This window comes from Castor canadensis, chromosome 3 (genome assembly GCF_047511655.1).
Source record: "Castor canadensis chromosome 3, mCasCan1.hap1v2, whole genome shotgun sequence".
Lineage (NCBI taxonomy): Eukaryota > Metazoa > Chordata > Mammalia > Rodentia > Castoridae > Castor > Castor canadensis.
Window position 1 is genome coordinate 86,566,057 of NC_133388.1, and position 18,943 is coordinate 86,584,999.

An 18,943-nucleotide genomic window follows, 5' to 3' on the forward strand; every position below is an offset into this window, starting at 1 on the left:
TGATGATTCAAGAGAAAGAGGAGTAATTCTAGGAGCAAAGACCCTCAGAAGGGAGATAGGGCAGAATAGCTAGCTTACACAGGGATGAGGTAAATAGCACAGACAGCACATCCATTTCTATTCTAGGGAAGGCAGACTATAGGCAAAAGCTACAGGCAGATAGACAGATTTCATGGATGCAGGATACAGAAGCTCTCTTCTGCCTATTCCTATCTTCTCCAGGAAACAGCACTTGATGTTAATAGGAAGTGGAGATTTGGGAAAGGGGGTGCTGGTTTGAAGACAAAAGGTGACTTGGAAGGGTGCACTGAATACAAGATTGTGGTGGGATTGTGCTAGTAACTGCTTGAGAGCTGTGCTCCACAGAAAATAGTTTCAAAGTCAAAACCAGAACTGTGTTTTCTCCCTTTTCTACAGTTCAGCCCCTGTCCAGGCCCTGGGGACTACTTCTTACTGTAATTAGTACAACAACAAGTCACCTGACAATTGTTGTGTTTACTTACTATGCATTAATGAATACCACCATTTATTCACTCATTCAGTCATATTTATTGAGTACTAGGCACCATTTTAGGTATTGGGATTATAGCAGGGAAGAAAGCAAGTCTCTGCCCTTGGGAAACTTGCCTTCCACACCTTCAAGACCTGAGCCTTCATCTTGGGTAAGCATAATAAAAACCAATTAGGCCATGGAGTTTCCATATTTAAGTACTCAGAAATAGAGTTCACCTAAGTCCTTAGAAAGAAGAATATTAAAGCTCCAGACAGATTGGGCCCAGCAAAGGAGTCAAGGAGATATGGCCTGTTATGGGGAGTGCATCTTTCTTTCTTTCCCACTAGTCCTGAGCTGCATCTCTGGAAGTCAGCCAAGTGCAAGAGACAGAGAGATAATCTGCCTGAGGTTTTGTCTCTAGTGTCAGAGCAAGGATTCATCATCATCTCTAGAAGAACATGAATTAATGAACCATCATAATACAGGGTAGGCTCCATCCAAATTCTCAGGACTGCAAAACTCTAGAAGATCCAACTTGTTTTGAATTTAGAAATGTGTCCAGAAGGCAAACAGAGGCAAATTGAAGGGGGCTCATTAACTGACTGAGCCTCCTCATTTCATCTTCCTTTCTTTCTGACCTGTATTGGCCTTTTATTTTATATTTCCTTTCCCTTCCCACTGATGTTCACCTGCCCCTCCCTTTTTAAACGATATAAAGACTTCTAGACCTGCTGGCTCAGGAAGTCATTGTCTAGTGGACCATAAACTTTAAAGTAGTTTCCTTCTGACTTCAGGAGTGTAGATAGAAAAAGAAGAGTGGAATGGGAATGTGGACTGTGAGTTGACTCCAGGGTTTTGGTCCTTCATTAATGACCTCAGCCTTCACAGTTTTATTCCAAAGAACAAGAATAAACTGCTGTCTATTGGATCTGGAAAACAAAACGAGAATGGAATGGATGAGCTTTGCACTCTATTCTGGTTTTTTTTTTTTTTTTTTGGCAGTACTGGGGCTTGAACTCAGAACTTCATGCTTGCTAAGCAGGCACTCTACCACTTGAGCCACTCCACCAGCCCTTGTGCTCTATTCTTTTGCATTAACAGACACCTTTCATGTGTTGTTTTACAAAGGGAATATCAGACCACGATAGCTCAACTAAGAAACAGGTTCCTGCCATCTCCCTATTTGTGCAGTAGGTGTCAGCCACACACAACATTTCTCTTTCTAAATTCAAACAGTATTTGCAAGAAATTGACCCTTCTACCCACACTGTCTCTGGTTAAAGGGATCAATTTTTTCTCATCTTAAGCAGCATACAAACCAGTAAGAATATTCATTCAGCCGGGTGCCAGTGGCTCACACCTGTAATCTTAGCTACTGGAGAGGCAGAAATCAGGAGGATCTCGGAAACCAGCCCGGGCAAATAGTTCAAGAGGCCCTATCTCGAAAATACCCATCACAAAAAGGGCTGGTGGAGTGGCTTAAGATGAAGGCCCTGAGTTCAAGCCCCAGTACTGAAAAAAAAAAAAGCTTTCCTGGTATTCAGATACTAGAAATTGAGTAAGTAGTAGAGACATGGCCAAGTAAAGGCCTGTGTGAAGAGAGTGACACATGTCAGGAGGCCCACATTAGTCTTGTAGGTCCCAGTGAACTGAAGCAAAGTGGTGGGATATGGATAGGTCTCTTAAAGGGCTAGTTATAGCTGTGTAGGGTGGCTCAGGTCTGTAATCTCAGCTACTTAGGAGGCAAGGCAGAATCAGGAGGATCTCAAGTTTGAGTTCAACCAGCACAAAGTTAGCAGAACCCTATCTCAAAAACCAAAATAAAACAGAAGGACCAAGGCCAAAGCTCAGGTAGTAAAGTGCTTGCCTTGCAAGCATGAGGCTCTGGGTTCAATCTCTAGTTCACAAAAATTAATTAATTAATTAATTAATTAATTAAAGGCCCAGTTATGACACCAACTCAACTAAGGCATAGGAGCCCAACACTTGGAAGGCCTAAGGCAAGAGGATTTTAAGTTCAAGGACAGTCTGGGCTACATAAGAAATTCTAGCTCATGAAAAAAAAATGGGGAGGGTCTGATCAAAAGTATTTTGTTCACACAGGTGAAAGAAGTTGAGGCATTGATAAGTAGCTATAGTATCCTAGAAAAAGCATGCAGTGTAAGCCATTGATATCATGCTTATTAATGAATAGTCTCCACGTCTGGTCTTTGACCTGTGGTAAGACATTTCCTTGAAACTCAGCTTTCTAATCTTTAAAATCTTTAATAGGGGCTGGTGGAGGCTTAGCTCAGTTGTAGAGTGTTTGCCTCACAAGGTCCTGAGTTTGATGCCCCAGCACCACAAAAATAAATATTTATTTATTTAAGATAAAGATAGCTACACAGGGAGTTTCCTTGTGACATTTCCATGTAAAAAAATAAATCTTTAAATAACTGGCTTTATCTACCCAAGATACTTAATGAGGAGGGAAAAACATTGAAATATTGTTCAGAAAACAGTTTGAAAACTGTAAAGCATTATTTAAGAGTAGGAAGTAAAATAAAAATGGAAAGGTAATGTAGAGTGGAGTTTTGAGTGAAACAGAATTCAGTGCTCGAAATGTAATAAACCTCAATTAGTCTTTTTTATATAGATTTTTCTCAACATATAATACCAAGACATTTCTTTCTCTCATATGTTTGCTGTTAGTCATATGAAATTTTGACACATTTAGAGTTTATGTCACAAAAAGATCCTAACCTAAAGAGAAATATATAATATAAATAATGATCCCTTAAGGAAAAGGAGATTTCTTTTTTAGTTTTTGTACTGCATTATTAATAAAGGAGTCATAAGCCACTTGTACATACTGAGTACTAAAGAAACAGAAATATTCATCTTCAACAACCCTCCCTTTCCAATTTGGTACTCCACTGTGTTCCTAGAATGTATTTGATCCATAACCCCTCTCCCCCTAAGTCATAAACTGAGAGGGCTAAAGCTTACTGTCTTGTCAGTTTGCACTGCTTTTAATAATCGACCTCAAATTCTTCACACTCTTATTTTATCCCATATTAAGCCTAAACCATTTAAATTAGAACTAAGCATTACTGAAAAAACTCACCATTGGCGAAGTGGAAAGATTCTTTTATCCCTTGACTTTGACATTTGAGCAGAAGTCTTCAAATCGGATTATTTAGTAATGAATCAGTCAAAATTTCCCTCAATGCTTTCTAAGGTTATCAGGAAAGGCCAGAAGCAACTCACATTTTTTTTCTTCATTTTCCATGACTCATTCCATCCTATAGAGTTTTGTGCTATATATTCCCTGCCTTGTCAGTTCTTTTTGTTGAAAATCTCTTTATACACCACCCCCACCTCTTTTGCTGAGGTTTTCAGTTTGTTATATCTTGAACTAGCAGAAGAAGAGGTTGAGAATGCAACCTTTGAAACCTCTTGCTGAGTGATCAAGGGGCAGACTGCAAAGAAAACTGATTAGATTTGACTCCATTTGGAGAAGCTTCTGCTACAGTAACTCATCCAGCCCCATTAAACAGTTACGTTTTTATTTCCCTTGAAACCTCAAGTGAGGCCAAATTTCTATAGTTGGTAGTCAGTTTTACCCCCATTTTAAAATCAAATAATTTTGCATAATATATAATAAGATTCAAAATAACTTCAGACTTACAGTGTTGTCTGCTGTATCACTTCATGCTGTTTGCAAAGTACTTTGCAATTAGAAATAGGCATCACCGCTCTTGTGGTAAAGCAGCAATTTCAGAATGAAATTCTTCAGGGAAGTGGAGGTACAGTATCACTATGGTAATAAGTTATGCATCTCCCAACATCAGAGTCATATTTTTCATGTTTCAGTCAACTGTAAATAAGAGCTGTGAACAGTGAGGATGCAGCATCTACCTGATGGTTTTACTTCTTATATTCTTCATTGTGAGCTACGATCACTAAAGGAAAGTCTTGTGCATTATTCTTATTTCCTTCTGTTCTCCTCCATGCCCATGAATTGCCCCATTTGCAAAAAGTAGCTTGAAAACGATGTCCCCACAACCTTCTCTCCTGAGTCCTCAAGTTATCTGGACTTATTTATCATATATTATTAGTAGTACTATTTTAATGGTACTGGCATTTGAACTCAGGGCTCGAGCTTGCCTTACCAGGCAGGTGCTCTTCCACTTGAGCCACGTCCCCCAGCCCCTAGACTTCAATATTTTAGTACACTGCCCGGTTTCTTTCCAATGGCGTTAAAAGTATCTGCACAACTGTTCCCTTATTTATAAAGCTCACAAACGCCGGAGGAGCTGTAATGCAATATTAGCTCAGGAGCTCCCTCGGAACAGTTGACATGGAAGGATTTTTTCTTCCACTGAGTTAAAAGGGGAAAGAGACGATTACAAAGAGCAACGTTTTAAGCCTTTTCCTCGGCGATCTTTGTGGGGTATGTGCTAATATTTAAATTGCAGCGGAGGGAGGGGATGGAGTGAGGATGCAGAGGACGGAGGAGGTGGGGGCGGAGCCTCAGTGGCAAATAAAACCCAGGCTGGAAGGGACGCTCACGGACGAGCCGAGCAGCCACTCTGCTGGAACCCGAGCGATGGAGCGGCCGGCGCCCTGAGCGCGGGGCGCGGACCCAGCAAAACAAGGACGCGAAGGCCAGAGAGCCAGGGAGCAGCGAGACAGAGAGGACATCTAGGGACAGCGGAAGCAGAAGCCGGGAAGGGAAAAGAAACCCACAGCAGGTGGAAAACAGATCTAGAGCAAACCGGTCAGGTCCACACTTGTTTTTCTGGAAGAGAAGAAAGTACCTGAGGATTGCCTTTTTTCCCCTTCGGTGAATGAAAACTACTTTTAGCCTCATCATAAAGGAAGGACTAAAGAGAGGTAAAGACAAATCTCGGTTTTATTAGGAGAACTGAAGGGAAAGCCAGACAATCTTTGTGAAGCGTCTGAAAAAAGCCTCCATCCTGGTTTCTGAAGACAAATCCTTTCAGAATTCCAGCTGGAATCACTGGCACAGTTATATTTTTATATTTAAGATATATACCCCACTTTTTAAAGCAGCACTTGCCTTGTTTGTAAGCAGGAGTGACAAGAAAGTGTCAATACAAAGTAGGACTGTTTTCAGTTTTCCCTTTTATCTGCTTGTCTCTTTTAGAGGTCGGAGTGGAGTGGTCCCTATTTCGGAAAAGGGCGTTTTAATTTAAAAGTCCTTTTCTCTCTACATACACATATTTACCAGTATACGAATTTAGAAAGAGATAGCTTTTGAAGGTTGAAATCTTACTGAGAAAAATGGCAAAAGGAGCCAGGCACCGAAACAACACTGAGAAGAACCACCCAGGTGGGAGCAAGCCGGAGGCCAGCCCCGAGGCCGGTGCCGGAGGGGGCGGAGTAGCCCTGAAGAAAGAGATCGGATTGGTCAGTGCTTGTGGTATCATTGTAGGTGAGTCCAATTCCTTCTCCCACCGAGCACTCCATCCCCCCTCGGGGGTCGTGGGGATCTCCGGTGGGACTTTAGCCCTCTGAAATTCTGGGTTTGCTTCTTACTATTACAGATGTTTGTCAGGTCACCTCCGTTGGTCAAGTTCAAGAGGTATGGGCAGTGATGTATGTCATACATCCCTTCCTCCAAAGCAGACTGGACAGCTCTGCCCATAGAATGGAGCACACAGGGGTCACAATCCTGCCTGATTATGCATCCCACCCAGCCCTGCCTGGGAACTTGTTAAAAATATAGGTATCCCCACCCTCTACTAGGCAGTTCTGATTCAGACAGAGACGTGGGTTTTTAACTAGCTTTTATGCAGCCACCCTCAGAACTGGCTCTCTCTCTCTCTCTCTCTCTCTGATATTTAGTAGATATTTTCTTGTTTTATGTTATAGGACACTCTGGGGTGTGTGATAAAAATAACAACAGGAATAATAGTGTCTTTTCCATCCTATGCAGCACTTTCACAGTGTGAAGTACATGTGGCAGGTTTCTTACTTTCGTCTCACAGATGAGTAAGTTGTGAAAGAGGGGACAAATTGGGCTCTTTTACAGATGGGTAGTTTGCAGTTTCTCTAGTTACCTAATGGAATCCACCTATCTGTTAACACCCACGGAAGACCCTGTGATGTTCTCAGAAGGTGAGAAGCCTGGGTGGCTCTGAGAGTGCCAGTGCAGGCCACACTAAGATCCCTCCTCAACTGCACTCTGAAGGGCAGAGGGTCCCCAACACAACTCTGTCTGCAGACGATACATCCTTCTCTTTCCAGAAAAGCCCTGGAGATGTGTGTCAGGCTATGGCTGGTTCCTCTCCTCACTTCAGAAGAGGGAGTTTTGCCTGCTGTCTTTGATAGAGGGCTTTCCCTTCTTCGTAGAAAAAGGGGTGCAGGACTATCAGGCCTAGTTGTGTTTCCCTACCAGAGTTCCTCTGTGAAGGCTTACTGTATCCTGGTGCCCATGAACCAGTTTCTCTGGACAACATTGTGTTCCATGCATAGCTCAGAGACACTTTGGCACCTGAGCAATAATGACACTGGAGAACATCCTTGAAGTCAAATAAAATCAGTGCAGTATCCAGATAATCCTCTTCACCTCCACACCCAGACTTCAGTGATCTGTTGTCTCCAGTCCTTTTTCAAAAATGGAATCCCATTTGCTCGAATTCTATGACTCTTGGAGACTTTCCAGTCATCTACAGCTATAAATGCAATGAAAAAAATATATAGCCATGATCTGAATCTCTCTATCTTTTCTCATTACATTTTCTTTTTCTCTCTTTCATCTCAGTTGCTCTGAAAAAGGAGGTCAAACAGGTACTCAATATATATATATAGCTCATGCCAATTTAAGGTCTATAAATAGCCCTCTTTCATCAATCTGACTGATAGGATTAAGCATTTTCCTCCCTTTGAGAAGTTTCTGATTCATACACAGCTGTGTGCACACACACTCAAACCTCCTTCTTCCTGCGTCAGCCTTGATCATCCATCCCTCCAAATGTGCAAGTATTCATGGGTAGAGGGTATTTCCTACAATACTGATTACTTTCTTTCTTTCTTTTTTTTTCTTTTCGCTGTACTGGGGCTTGAACTCAGGGCCTGCAACTTGAGCCACTCCACCAGCCCTTTTTCGAGATAGGGTCTTGAGAACTATTTGCCCCCTGTGGAGCTGGTTTCCAACCATGATCCTGATCTCTGCCTCCTGGGTATCTAGGATTACAGGCATGAGCCACTGGCACCCAGCTTGTCTCTTTCTTTAACACTTTTCTAAGATTATAAAGAAAGGAGAGTGTTCAAGGATAATAAGTACAATCTGTCCGTGATCTCGTGGATTATACTTCAATGGGAGAATAGTCCCAAAGCTCCCTATGGTGACGTTGCTATAATAAGAATTATAAGTCTGATGAAGAGATTCCAAATATACTATGTGGTTTCAGAGGAATCAGGATATTTGTCCAAAGTGAGAATTCTTGTAGCGTTAATAGGTACCATTCAAGCTAGGATGAGAAACAAATTTCCCCTTTTGGATGTGATAGAGGCAAAATCCTTTCTGCTTTCCCTCCTGCATGGCTGTTGAGTTGCAGATGTACTGAGGAACTGCCCTGTTTTCTTCTAGAGGGGTTTCCAAGTGATGATGGCAATTCAAGTTTTTGCAAAACCAAATGCAAAAATAGAACTGGCATTTTCCATACAGAATTCAGTGAGCTGGTGTTCATTGTCAACACTATGGAAGAAAGAAAATTCAAAGTCTTTAAAAAGAGACAGGAAGCTGGCCCTGTGGCTCACACCTGAAATCCTAGCTGCTTTGGAGGCTGAGATCAAGAGGTTAGAGTTTCAAGGCCAGCCTGAGCAAATAATTCTAAAGACCCCATCTCCAAAATAACCAGAGTAAAATGAGCTAGAGGTGTGGCTCAAGTGGTAGAGCACCTGCTTTGCAAGCATGAAGATCTAAGTTCAAACCTCAGCCCCACAAGAGAGAGAGAGGGAGAGAGAGAGAGGAAATTTCCTAAGTTAATCAGATGATATGATGTAGGGAAGTAGCATTTGCTCCAAATCTATCTCATTCATCCCAACTGACTTAAGACAAGCTATATGTTTCATACAAGCTGATAAAATTTCACTCACGATCATCATGGATGATTAGGAATAACAGAGTGGCAGATATTATGGAAATATAAAATGAACTAATTGAAGACTCATGCCCTAGAGTTATTTATAATTTGATTGGGAAGATGAGATTCATGTGCATTAAACAGAGAACATTGAGAATGAACAACGTGGCTTAGTTATGTGAGAGCTGGGGGAAGGCAAAGTTAGGTGAATAGCAAGAGGCACAGAGAGAGATTCTCACCAACAACCAGTATGAAGCCTCAGAAGAATGTGGGACAGCTGGGCACCAGTGGCCCACACCTGTCATCCTAGCTACTCAGGAGGCAGAGATCAGGAGGATCATGGCTTGAAGCCAGCCTGGGCAAGTAGTTAGCAAGGCCTTATTTTGAAAAAACCCTTCACAAAAAAGGGCTGGTGGAGTGGCTCAAGGTGTAGGCCCTGAGTGCAAACCCCAGTCCCCAAAAAAAAAAAGGGGGAGATTGCGTAAGTAAAAGGATAATGACTGTTACTTCTTTGTGTCTTTGGGGGTTAGGGAGTGGGGCTCAACGGTGGAGCATGTGCCTAACATGTACAAGGTCCTGGCTTTCCCTTCCCAGCCATTTGGAGCCTGGCTTGAAAATTTTAAGCTAGGAATAATTTCATCAACCTGGACAAATATATTGGTATGTTTCAATATTTTTTTTCATGTTCCTGGGGATGGAACCTAGGGTCTCATACATGCTAGGCAAGAGCACTAAACTACACTCCAGCCCTCATTTAAATTTTTTCACATCAGTTTTGCCCTAACCTAACCAGGCTGTTGCTCTTCAGGTACTTGGTCAAGGTAACTTCTTGATAGCAGATGAATTTAGATTTCACCATGAGTGTGGAGTCACCCTCAAAATCTTAAGAGGTTGTAAAGGACAGCAAAATTCATTTATTGATGAGACCAAAGCTACTGTTAATGCTATCATTATTAAACACACGCATGCCAGGCACTCATCCAGTTACCAAACATACATTATCTGTTTGTCCCTCACAATAACCCCTTGTGGCAGGCACTTATTATCTCTTCCTATAGAGAAGAAAATGAGGCTCAAAGGGATAAGCAATGTGCGTAAGTCATAGAACTAAAATGTCTTGGAGTCAGGATTCAAACCCAGAGCTTGTCTGAATCCTGAATCAAGTTCTTATTCCCTATGCTATTTCTATTCTTATGTCCTAAATGGGGTGTTTTCCTTTAGAACCTGGACGGGGTCCTTATTCATTTTTGTAAATAAAGCAATTAATGTTTTAATCTCAGGAAGGAAGGTTCTCAATCTGGCGGGGAGTGGGGGTGGCAGTTAGGCAGTCAGAGGAGAGTGGAGGAAGGTAAAGCTCTTTAATGTAATTTCAGGAAGACAGGACAAGTCTGACATGTGTGACTTGTGTCTGGCCAGCACGAACTGTATTCCCATTAACTCCACCAACATGCAGTGCATATTTTTCCTTTACAGAACATCATCCTCACTGTCTACCTAGCGTTACACCAGTCTTGTATTTAGGTCCGTGCCCAGAAATAGGTCTGAGGCAGAGCCAAAAGACAAATGTTCATAATTTATCAGATCATCTTGTTTTTAGCACACGGTGTGCTCTTAAGGGATCTTGGTATATTTGTTGCAGGGTGATATTGGATGCACATCCAATTACTAAACCACTGTTCCCCAACTAACACAATTTTTAAAAATAGTATTAATTAGCAAGGCAGCGGTGGCTCAGCCTCTAATCCTAGCTATTCAGGAGGCAGAAATCGGAAGATTGCAGTCTGAAGCCAGCCTTATCTCAAAAAAAAAAAAAAAAAAAAAATCATTTACAAAAAAAAAAAAAAGGCTGGAGGAGTGGCTTAAGGTGTAGGCCCTGAGTTCAAGCCCCAGTACCACAAAAAATAAACAAATAAATATAATAAAAATAGTATTTATTTATTTAGTCAGGTTCCCCCTATATAGTTCAGGCTAGCCTAGAATTTGGCAATCTTTCTGCCTCAACCTCCCAAGTACTGGGATTGACGGTGTGTGCCACCACACCGGCTAAAAAAGAATTGTATTTGTTGCAATCTTACAAAATAGCATAGTTCCTGTGCTATAAATATTATCATATTTAAATGTCAGTAATCCTATGGACATATTTTTAAATATGGGAAAATTGAGTTACAAAGCTAGTAGATAATTTGCTGAGGGCCACACAACAGATGACTGAATGGTTTGACTCTAGAGCCAAAACCCTTTCCCTTCCCCATTTCTAGTTAGTAACCAAGAGAGAAGGGAGGAAGGCTGGTGTGTACCACATAGTGGTAGAGTGAGCCATGGAGGAAGATAGCACTAGGATTGGAATCTGGAAAGACCATGGGTGTCCCATACTGAAAAACTTGGAAAAAACACTTTGTTAAAGAAAGGCATCTGATGGCACATCCTATAATCCCAGATACATTTGTTAGTGGATGTTGACCAGAGGAAGAGAATATGAAAATTTGTTCTTGAGTTTGTACTTCCATTAAGAAAAAACAAAACAAAGCCAGGCGCCGATGGCTCATACCTGTAATCCTAGCTACTCAAGAGGCAGAGATCAGGAGGATCAAGGTTCGAAGCTAGCCTGGGCAAATAGTTCCTGAGACCCTATCTAGAAAATACCTAACACGAAAAGGCCTGGTGGAGTGGGTCAAGCTGTAGGCCATGAGTTCAAGCTCCAGCGCCAAAAAAAAGGGATATTAAGAGTTGGCTCATTCAGGATGAAAATATGATTAAAACTCACATTGTTCTCAAAGAAAACTCTGGGACAGAAGCCAGCTCAGAGACATTTCAAAACAAGCACATCTTGGTGGGTAGGAAAAGGCTGTACCCAGCAGTGCCATTTATTGAGCACTTAACTGCACCAGGCACATTGCACCTGATGAGTACTTTGTGAATATTCTCACACAGTAAGTACCACTATAGAACTAAAAGGTTCAAAGATGGATGATGGTAGAACTGGATTCCCACCCTGGTGGCTGAACTTCAAAGCCACTGGGCTTAGTGAAAGTGCTCCACAGCATGGAAGGGCTGGGACCAAGGGTCCTGTTAAGTGCTTCCTGCCTCTGGGAACCTTACAGAGAGCTGGAGGAGCAGTTTGGTTGAAATTGCTACTGTCAGGGCTGCAATACGCTCCCTCAAAGAGCAGAGCTATGTAGAATGAATGATTAGCAGGAGACTCTTGCGTCCAGGAAAGAAAATACATACCCAGTAAGTAAAAAAAAAATTGTGTCCAAGAGACAGAACTAAACAGCCCATTTCATTTAGGAAAACAACAATAATAAAACTCCCTGTACCCAAATCAAATGACCTTCTCAAAGGAATAGGCACCTTGTATACAACTTTTCTGAATTAAATCGGTTTATTGAAGAGTGAGGTAAAGGTGCAAGGCTTAGTAGTTGGGGCTTCTCAAGTTGCCAGGTTACCAAGGTTTTCTGCTTTCCTCTGAGGGCTAATCCACAGCAGCACAGCTACCTACCCCCCACTTAAAAAAAAAAAAAAAAACCTCAAGAATTTCTGTTGTTGCTGGTTTTGTTGTTAGTGTGGGGTGAGGGTCAGATCTAGAGAAACAGCCAGGAGCAAGTTGTTCAGGGAATAGATTCTGATCTTGAAATTAAGAAGCATTCAGGAGCCCAAGGGGACCAGAAACTATTCTCTCATTTTTCTTTTCTTTTCTTTTTTTTTTTTTAGCTGTTGCTGGGGATCGAACCTAGGTTCTATTGCATGCTAGGCAAGCACCCTAATCCTGATCTACACCCCTGACCTCTTTTCCAATTTTTAACTCCCTGCTGAGCACATAGGGGAAGAAGAACAATACCTTGTTCCCCTGTCAGAACATGCCTACATAGGACTACTCCCACCCTAGTCCTTTCTCTCAAGAGATCTGGAAATGGCAAACTATCTTCTGAAACTGGGGAAAAGGTGGGGGCTGCTTGCTTTGGGACTGGGGACTGCTTTCTATTTTAACAAACACTCATTTAGCACTTTAGACCCTAGCTGAGCACTGGTGAAACAAAATAAACTGGGTGTAGTGGCCTGTGCCTGAAGTCCCAGCTACTCGGGAGGCTAGCGCAGGAGGATCACAAGTTCAAGGCCAGTCTGTCTCAAAAATAAATAAAAAAGAAGCAAAATAATCCCTCAAGTCTATTTCAAGCTGTTTTATTTATAGAACAAGTGAAGTTTGAGCTGAAAAGCTTTATCAATCACATCTCATCCCTCATCCTTTGTCACAGTCACACGTTTTCCCATTGGTTCGCTCTCTGCTTTAAATATCCTCAGTGTCAACAGTGACGTCACTTCTGGGGAGAGGACTTCACAGTATGCCTGAAGATATACCAAGCAGTCTCACACTGAGCTGCACATTGCAAAGGCAGATTCCTCAGAACTCCTGTGTTACAGAATTAGCAGTGGACTTTTCTCATCTCTCTTTGAATTTTAAAGGTGCCTGCTTGCACATCTATGGAATGCATAAATTCTTTACCTATTCTTTAAAGTATAATTCTATGTGGTGATTAGTAAGCAATAGACACAGGCAGGTCAAGCCCTGGTGTGGGAAGTAGAAAGTGTAAAACGAATTTTGCCATGATTTGCATCCGTGTATTGTAGAGAAGACCTGTCAGTGATACAGCAGAAAAGGACAGGCTTTGGAGATAGTTTCAGGTTTGAAAGTGATTCTCTATGTACGGTCTTTGTAACCTTGAACAAGTTATCAGTTCACTTAGCTATAAAGGGGAAGTTTCTTGTGGAGTATTAAAACAAAGCCCCTTACTGTGGTATATGTTCATTAAACAGTTTCTGTCTCTCCTTGAGCTCATCCTCCACCTCCCCCACATCCCCTCCCTCTCCCAGCCCACACACTCCATGCTCACTAATCTGGTCAGAAATTTAGTTTGCATCGATCAATCAGATAAGAACTGGCCATGTCAGCCCAAGTCTGACCTGCTTAGCAACCAACCAATTGACTTTCCATTTTTGTCTGCTGATCTGAATCTACTTTCTCATCATCATGGGCCTCATGCTCCCCTCTTCCAGAAAGCTTTTTTCGAACAGCCCATGACAGTGACCTTGTCCATTCCCTAGTATCTAGTCATATATCACAATCACAGTAGTGCAACTTTGGTTCTGCCTGGTGCTGCCAGCTCAGTGTCTGCAAATACCTTCACCCAATTCCTTGAGAGCAGGGACTGGGTCTCACTTTCACATCCCCACATAGTTAGCTTAGCACATGGTAAGTGCTCCGAGTATTTCTTGAACAACTGTAGTCAGTCAAAAAGAAGTCAACCATTGGAAGTTGTTTTACAGCAATAAGACTAAACTGTAGACTTAAAATGGTTAACATAATACATTTTGTCATGTGTTTTTATCACAATTTTTTTTCAATGAGTTTTTCTCATGAGCAATCATTTTTGTACTTAGATAAATAAAAAAACTCAGGGGGCTGGGGATGTGGATCAAGTGGAAGAGCTTCTGCCTAGCAAGCACAAGGCCCTGAGTTCAAACCCCAGTACCTTAAAAACACGCAAACAAAAGCCATCCAGGTTCAAATGCAAAGGGGACTTTCAGGATGAACCAGACAGTGACATTGAAGCTTGAGGGAAGAGCAGAGATTTTTCATTCTTTTTTTGCAGTACTGGGGCTTGAACTTGGAACCTCACGCTTGCTAGGCAGGTGCTCTACCACTTGAGCTACTACTCTAGCCCAGAGTAGGGGTTTTCAGCCTCAGTGCTATTACCTTTTGGGCCAGATACTTCTTTATTGTGAGGGACTGTCTTGCTCACTGTAGGATGTTTAGTAGCCTTCCTGACCTCTACACCCTATGTGCTAGTAGCGTTCTCACCCCAGTGTAAAAATCAAAAGTGTCTCCATTCATTGCCAGCTCTCTCTGGTTGAAAACCACTGAGAAAGGCAAAGCCTCTCACTGCAGTTGCTGGCTCTTCCATCAGGCAGGGAAATGCTGGAGGCAAGACATGAGTCCCTAATAGGCATATTTGGGGGCTCTGTACTCTTAGCCCCTCAGGCCACAATTCCTGTCTTTCAGTGACTGGTGGGTGGTGGGTGGTGATTGGCTCCATCGATTTAATTAAAAGACCATGTGTGAACAAGTGCTTCCCAATTACATTCCAAAGCAAGCATGTACAGAGTGGGCGATCAATAAATACTTCTTGAGATGCAATTACCTGCTGCCCGCCCACTTGCGGCATCTGAAAATTATACCTAGACAAGCAGACAAATGACTCAAAGAATGCTTCACAGTCCTGGCTGCACAGTGCTGTTTTGGGGCCAAGTCTCCAAAGCAAGCCTGTTGGATTCTTCTAGGACTGGTCTCTGTCCCTACTGCCACAAGTCCTAGTAATTCCTTGTATTTGTTAGCATTTCATAGATTATAAATGGTCTCTCATAGATGTGATTTCCCTTGACCCTTCTGCCCCATAACAACCCTGTGATGTAGGAAAGATGGCAACAATTACTCCCCATTGTCCACATGGAGGAAACAAATCCCAGAAAAACTCAGGTCACATGGCCTGTGAGTGATGAAGCAAGGACTCTGGCTCTTCCAACTTCCAGTAAGGAATCCGGAACAGCATGGTCCTGCAGTGTCTTTCACATCCCTAATCTGCAGGACATGCACCCCCAGGGCGAGTGTCAGAGTCTTGACCTGCCCCCACAGGTGACCTGCGGTAGCTGTTTGTACAGTCCTGATGGGAAGTGTATACAGCGGAAGACCCTAGCATGCCAGACCCTGCTTCCACACTCTTCCCTAGCACTGAAAAGCTCTGAGGTTTTCCCAGCCACCTTATTGAAGAATCATAAAGCAGGGTCACTTCCGCTTTCTCTGGACATCATGGAAATGACCAGAGTCTTCAATCCCCAGCAGGAAGCTCTGGCTAGACTTCAAGACTAGCACAACTAAGTAAGGAAAGCCAAAGCCTTTTGGATCTGAGAGTCTGTTGGACATTAGAAGTCCATAATTTCATGCCCTAGGAAGTTCTTTTTGATGGCTACAGGATTCTAGTGTAGACAAGTCTAAATGTGAGTAATGCCTTAATGGGAATCACAAGGGTTATTGGCATACAGGTGAGGAAGTAAGTGATTATTCATAGCAAATGAGGATTTTCTTAATTCCAGCAATTTTCCTAGTGAAGACTTGCCCACTAATACAACTTGGCCCCTTCTTAGTGGAATGTGTGGCTTTCTTTTGACAGAACAAGCCAAGCTGAGTCTCATTGTCCAGGCATCTTACAATCCATTTTTCCCTAAAGAAGATCTGCATGATAAGATGATTACTTTGTTAATTGGGGTAGATGGAAGCAGGACTAAGATTTTGACCTGAATACCATGGCATTGCCAGGCAAGTGTGCATACATTCTTAAATGGCTTTCTAGACAATGAATCTAAGAGTACAATGGAGAAAAAAAGAAAAAGAAAAAAAAAAAACCCACACTACTGAACTTTCTTCCTGCATCTCAAGAAAGATTCTGCCTGGTGGAGTGACTCAAGTGGTAAAGTGCCTGCGTAGCAAGCATGAGTTCAAACCCCAGTGCCGCCAAAAAAAAATCCAAAACCCTTTCCTAGTTCTCTTTTCTCAAAGCCACTCCAGGAAAGTCTCATTTGGACAGTGTCCAAAATTACAAGCCTGTTGCCTGCTGTGGTCGAAGTGCCTATTGTGCAATTTCTGGAGAAGAGGCAGCATTGAGTCTGGAGGAAACCCTGGGCATGGAGTCCAAGGACTTGGCCTGCCATTCAGGCCTTACTCCTTATACAGTGTGTGACTTTGATCAAGTCTCTCTCCCTCTCTGAGCCTCGGTTTGCACCAAGGTAAATAGGAATGATGGCACAGAGCAGCGCAGGTAAGGAAGTAGTTCTCAGAATTAAGTAAGGTAATTGACATGAATGTCTTGTATATCATCATTGAAGGTGGGACTGCAGAAGAAGGAAGGAGTTGGATCTGTGCTCCAATTCTTTAATAAGTGCCTTCAGTGTGAACCATTCCCATTGCCTATAGAGTGGAGCAGGTAAGGCTGACCCCCGTGTGCCAGGGGAAGGTCTTTTATTTTCAGGGAAAAGCTTGAGGGTGAGGCAGAAGATTTAGGTCCTGATCCAGGTACTACTAACTTAGCCTGTGAATTAGGCTACTACCTCTCAGTTTCTCCATCCATAAACTGTAAGTAATAACACCTCCCTCATTTTTCCCATTTGGACAATGGGAATACAACAGTTGCTCTGCTTTCTTTCCCTGTAAATTGAAGATGCTAATACTTTTTCCTCAGCAGAGAAGTAAGTGGATTGCTTTACTCATTCGCCTACAATGCACATTCAACATTCTGATAGGATTTGGAAGTTCCAAAGAAAAATGCAATAAATGATTTTAAATATCCTTTATTCAGTAAGCATTTACGGACTGTATGTCTACCAGGGTACACTTTACAGTTTCTGCTCTTGGAGCTAGTCTAGTGAGGGAGATCAATATTAATCAAATAATCACACTAAAGATTGTATCTAGCAGGCATTGCTTTTGAGTAAATGTAAGTTTTCTTCCAGCTCCAGAGCATAGCTGTGCTTGTTCCTCTCCCTGCACAAGTTCCAGAGGCTGCTACTATGGAGGAAATAGCCTCAAGTGCTGGGTTTCTAGATAGTTGCTTCCTAGATTCAGAGAGAAGTATTCCTTCCTGAGCTGAGCACTCAGAGTATTCTAGCACAGCTCAAGTTTTTAAGCTTTTATCTTTGTAATTTTAATTTGGACAAAATTAAAATTTTTTTGTTCAGGGGAGAACCCAACTTGTATAGAATGAGAACTCTTTTTTTTTTTAATTTTATTCATATGTGCATACAATGTTTGGGTCATTTCTCCCCCTCCCCCCTCTTCTCCCCTCACCCCCCTCGCTACCAGGCAGAAACTATTTTGCCCTTATCTCTAATTTTGTTGAAGAGAGAGTATAAGCAATAATAGGAAGGACCAAGGGTTTTTGCTAGTTGAGATAAGGATAGCTATACAGGGAGTTGACTTGCACTGCTTTCCTGTGCATGTGTGTTATCTTCTAGATTAATTCTTCTTGATCTAACCTTTTCTGTAGTTCCTGGTTCCCTTCTCCTATTGGCCTCAGTTGCTTTAAAGTATCTGCTTTAGTTGTCTGCGTTGAGGGCAACAAATTCTATCTAGTTTTTTAGGTGTCTTACCTATCCTCATAACTCCCTTGTGTGCTCTCGCTTTATCATGTGATCAAAGTCCAATCAATCCCCTTGTTGTGTTTGCCCTTCATCTGATGTCCACATATGAGGGAGAACATACGATTTTTGGTCTTCTCAGCCTGGCTGAACTCACTCAGAATGATGTTCTCTAGTTCCATCCATTTACTTGCAAATGATAACATTTCATTCTTCTTCATAGCTGAGTAAAATTCCATTGTGTATAGATACCACATTTTCTTGATCCATTTGTCAGTGGTGGGGCATCTTGGCTGTTTCCATAACTTGGCTATTGTGAATAGTGCTGCAATAAACATGAGTGTGCAGGTGACTCTGGAGTAACCTGTGTCACATAGAATGAGAACTCTTGTCCTAATGCTGGTCGACTATAACCCTTACAATCACAATGCCTGGAAAGTCATGGAGCCTTGGAGAATAAATGGAGGCAGGAAATGGGTCAGGCCCCTCAAAGATCAGCATTGTGTGTCCCAGTGCTCCTGCGTCCTAGAACAAGGGAGAGAGAGAGAGAGAGAGAGAGACAGAGAGAGAGAGAGCACCCATTGGAAATGTCACAGCAGCAGCAGGAGAGATGTACTTACTGAGCCCCATTTAGTGTTTCTATTACTGTGTTTGTTTTTTAAGGTGGTGGAACATTGACTCTTCATTTCTGAAGCCAGGTCTTTTAAATAACACCCTATATTCCTCCTTGCAACAGCTCTAATTTCCTGGCTCCAAGAAATGCTGAACTATTACCCTTTCCTTTCTCAGTACCTTAAAGACCAAAGTCAAACCTTGTTTTTCCCCTGATATTGATTGTTTTTCTAACCCCTTGAGCTGGTTTTATAACCCTAGTTGTATTGCTCTCTTCTTGGTTGGCTTTGAATGCCTTATAAATCACTCTTTTGATAACTACCTGATAGGCCAGGAATTTACTATCCTTTTTCAGCAATTTTAGCAACCCTATCTCTAGTTCTCTCATTTGCAGCACTTGGTGCCTTCCAGGGAACAGCAGCATGCTTAGTTTTGGCAGGTGAAGTCATTTGATAAGGCGAATATGTCCTGTGTCCTAGGATGAGCGGCTCTGTCAGTCTCTACATATGAGAACTAGTTGAGGAGAAAGGAGGGCTGAAAGATGTCTTTTTCTTTTTTT

General features: G+C 42.2%; 2 protein-coding genes across 19 annotated transcripts in view; one reads left to right on the plus strand and one right to left on the minus strand.

Annotated features, from left to right (window-relative positions):
• Positions 1-4,900, minus strand: part of Rnf212b (ring finger protein 212B) — an 87,736-nt gene extending 82,836 nt beyond the window's left edge. For 13 of the 17 annotated variants that reach the window (XM_074068364.1, XM_074068371.1, XM_074068353.1 and 10 more), the window contains exon 1: positions 3,600-3,889. In XM_074068364.1, coding sequence (XP_073924465.1) covers positions 3,600-3,602 — 3 coding nt within the window. In that variant the 5' untranslated portion in view covers positions 3,603-3,889. Of the gene's footprint in view, positions 1-3,599; positions 3,890-4,163 lie in introns of those variants that run through there. The other 4 variants (XM_074068352.1, XM_074068362.1, XM_074068372.1 and 1 more) reach the window with 4 other exon arrangements.
• Positions 4,901-5,031: 131 nt separating this feature from the next.
• Slc7a8 (solute carrier family 7 member 8) overlaps positions 5,032-18,943 on the plus strand; it is a 55,114-nt gene continuing 41,202 nt past the window's right edge. The window contains exons 1-2 of one of the 2 annotated variants that reach the window (XM_074068348.1): positions 5,032-5,371; positions 5,646-5,933. In XM_074068348.1, coding sequence (XP_073924449.1) covers positions 5,783-5,933 — 151 coding nt within the window. In that variant the 5' untranslated portion in view covers positions 5,032-5,371; positions 5,646-5,782. Of the gene's footprint in view, positions 5,934-18,943 lie in introns of both variants that reach the window. The other variant, XM_020162599.2, reaches the window with a different exon arrangement.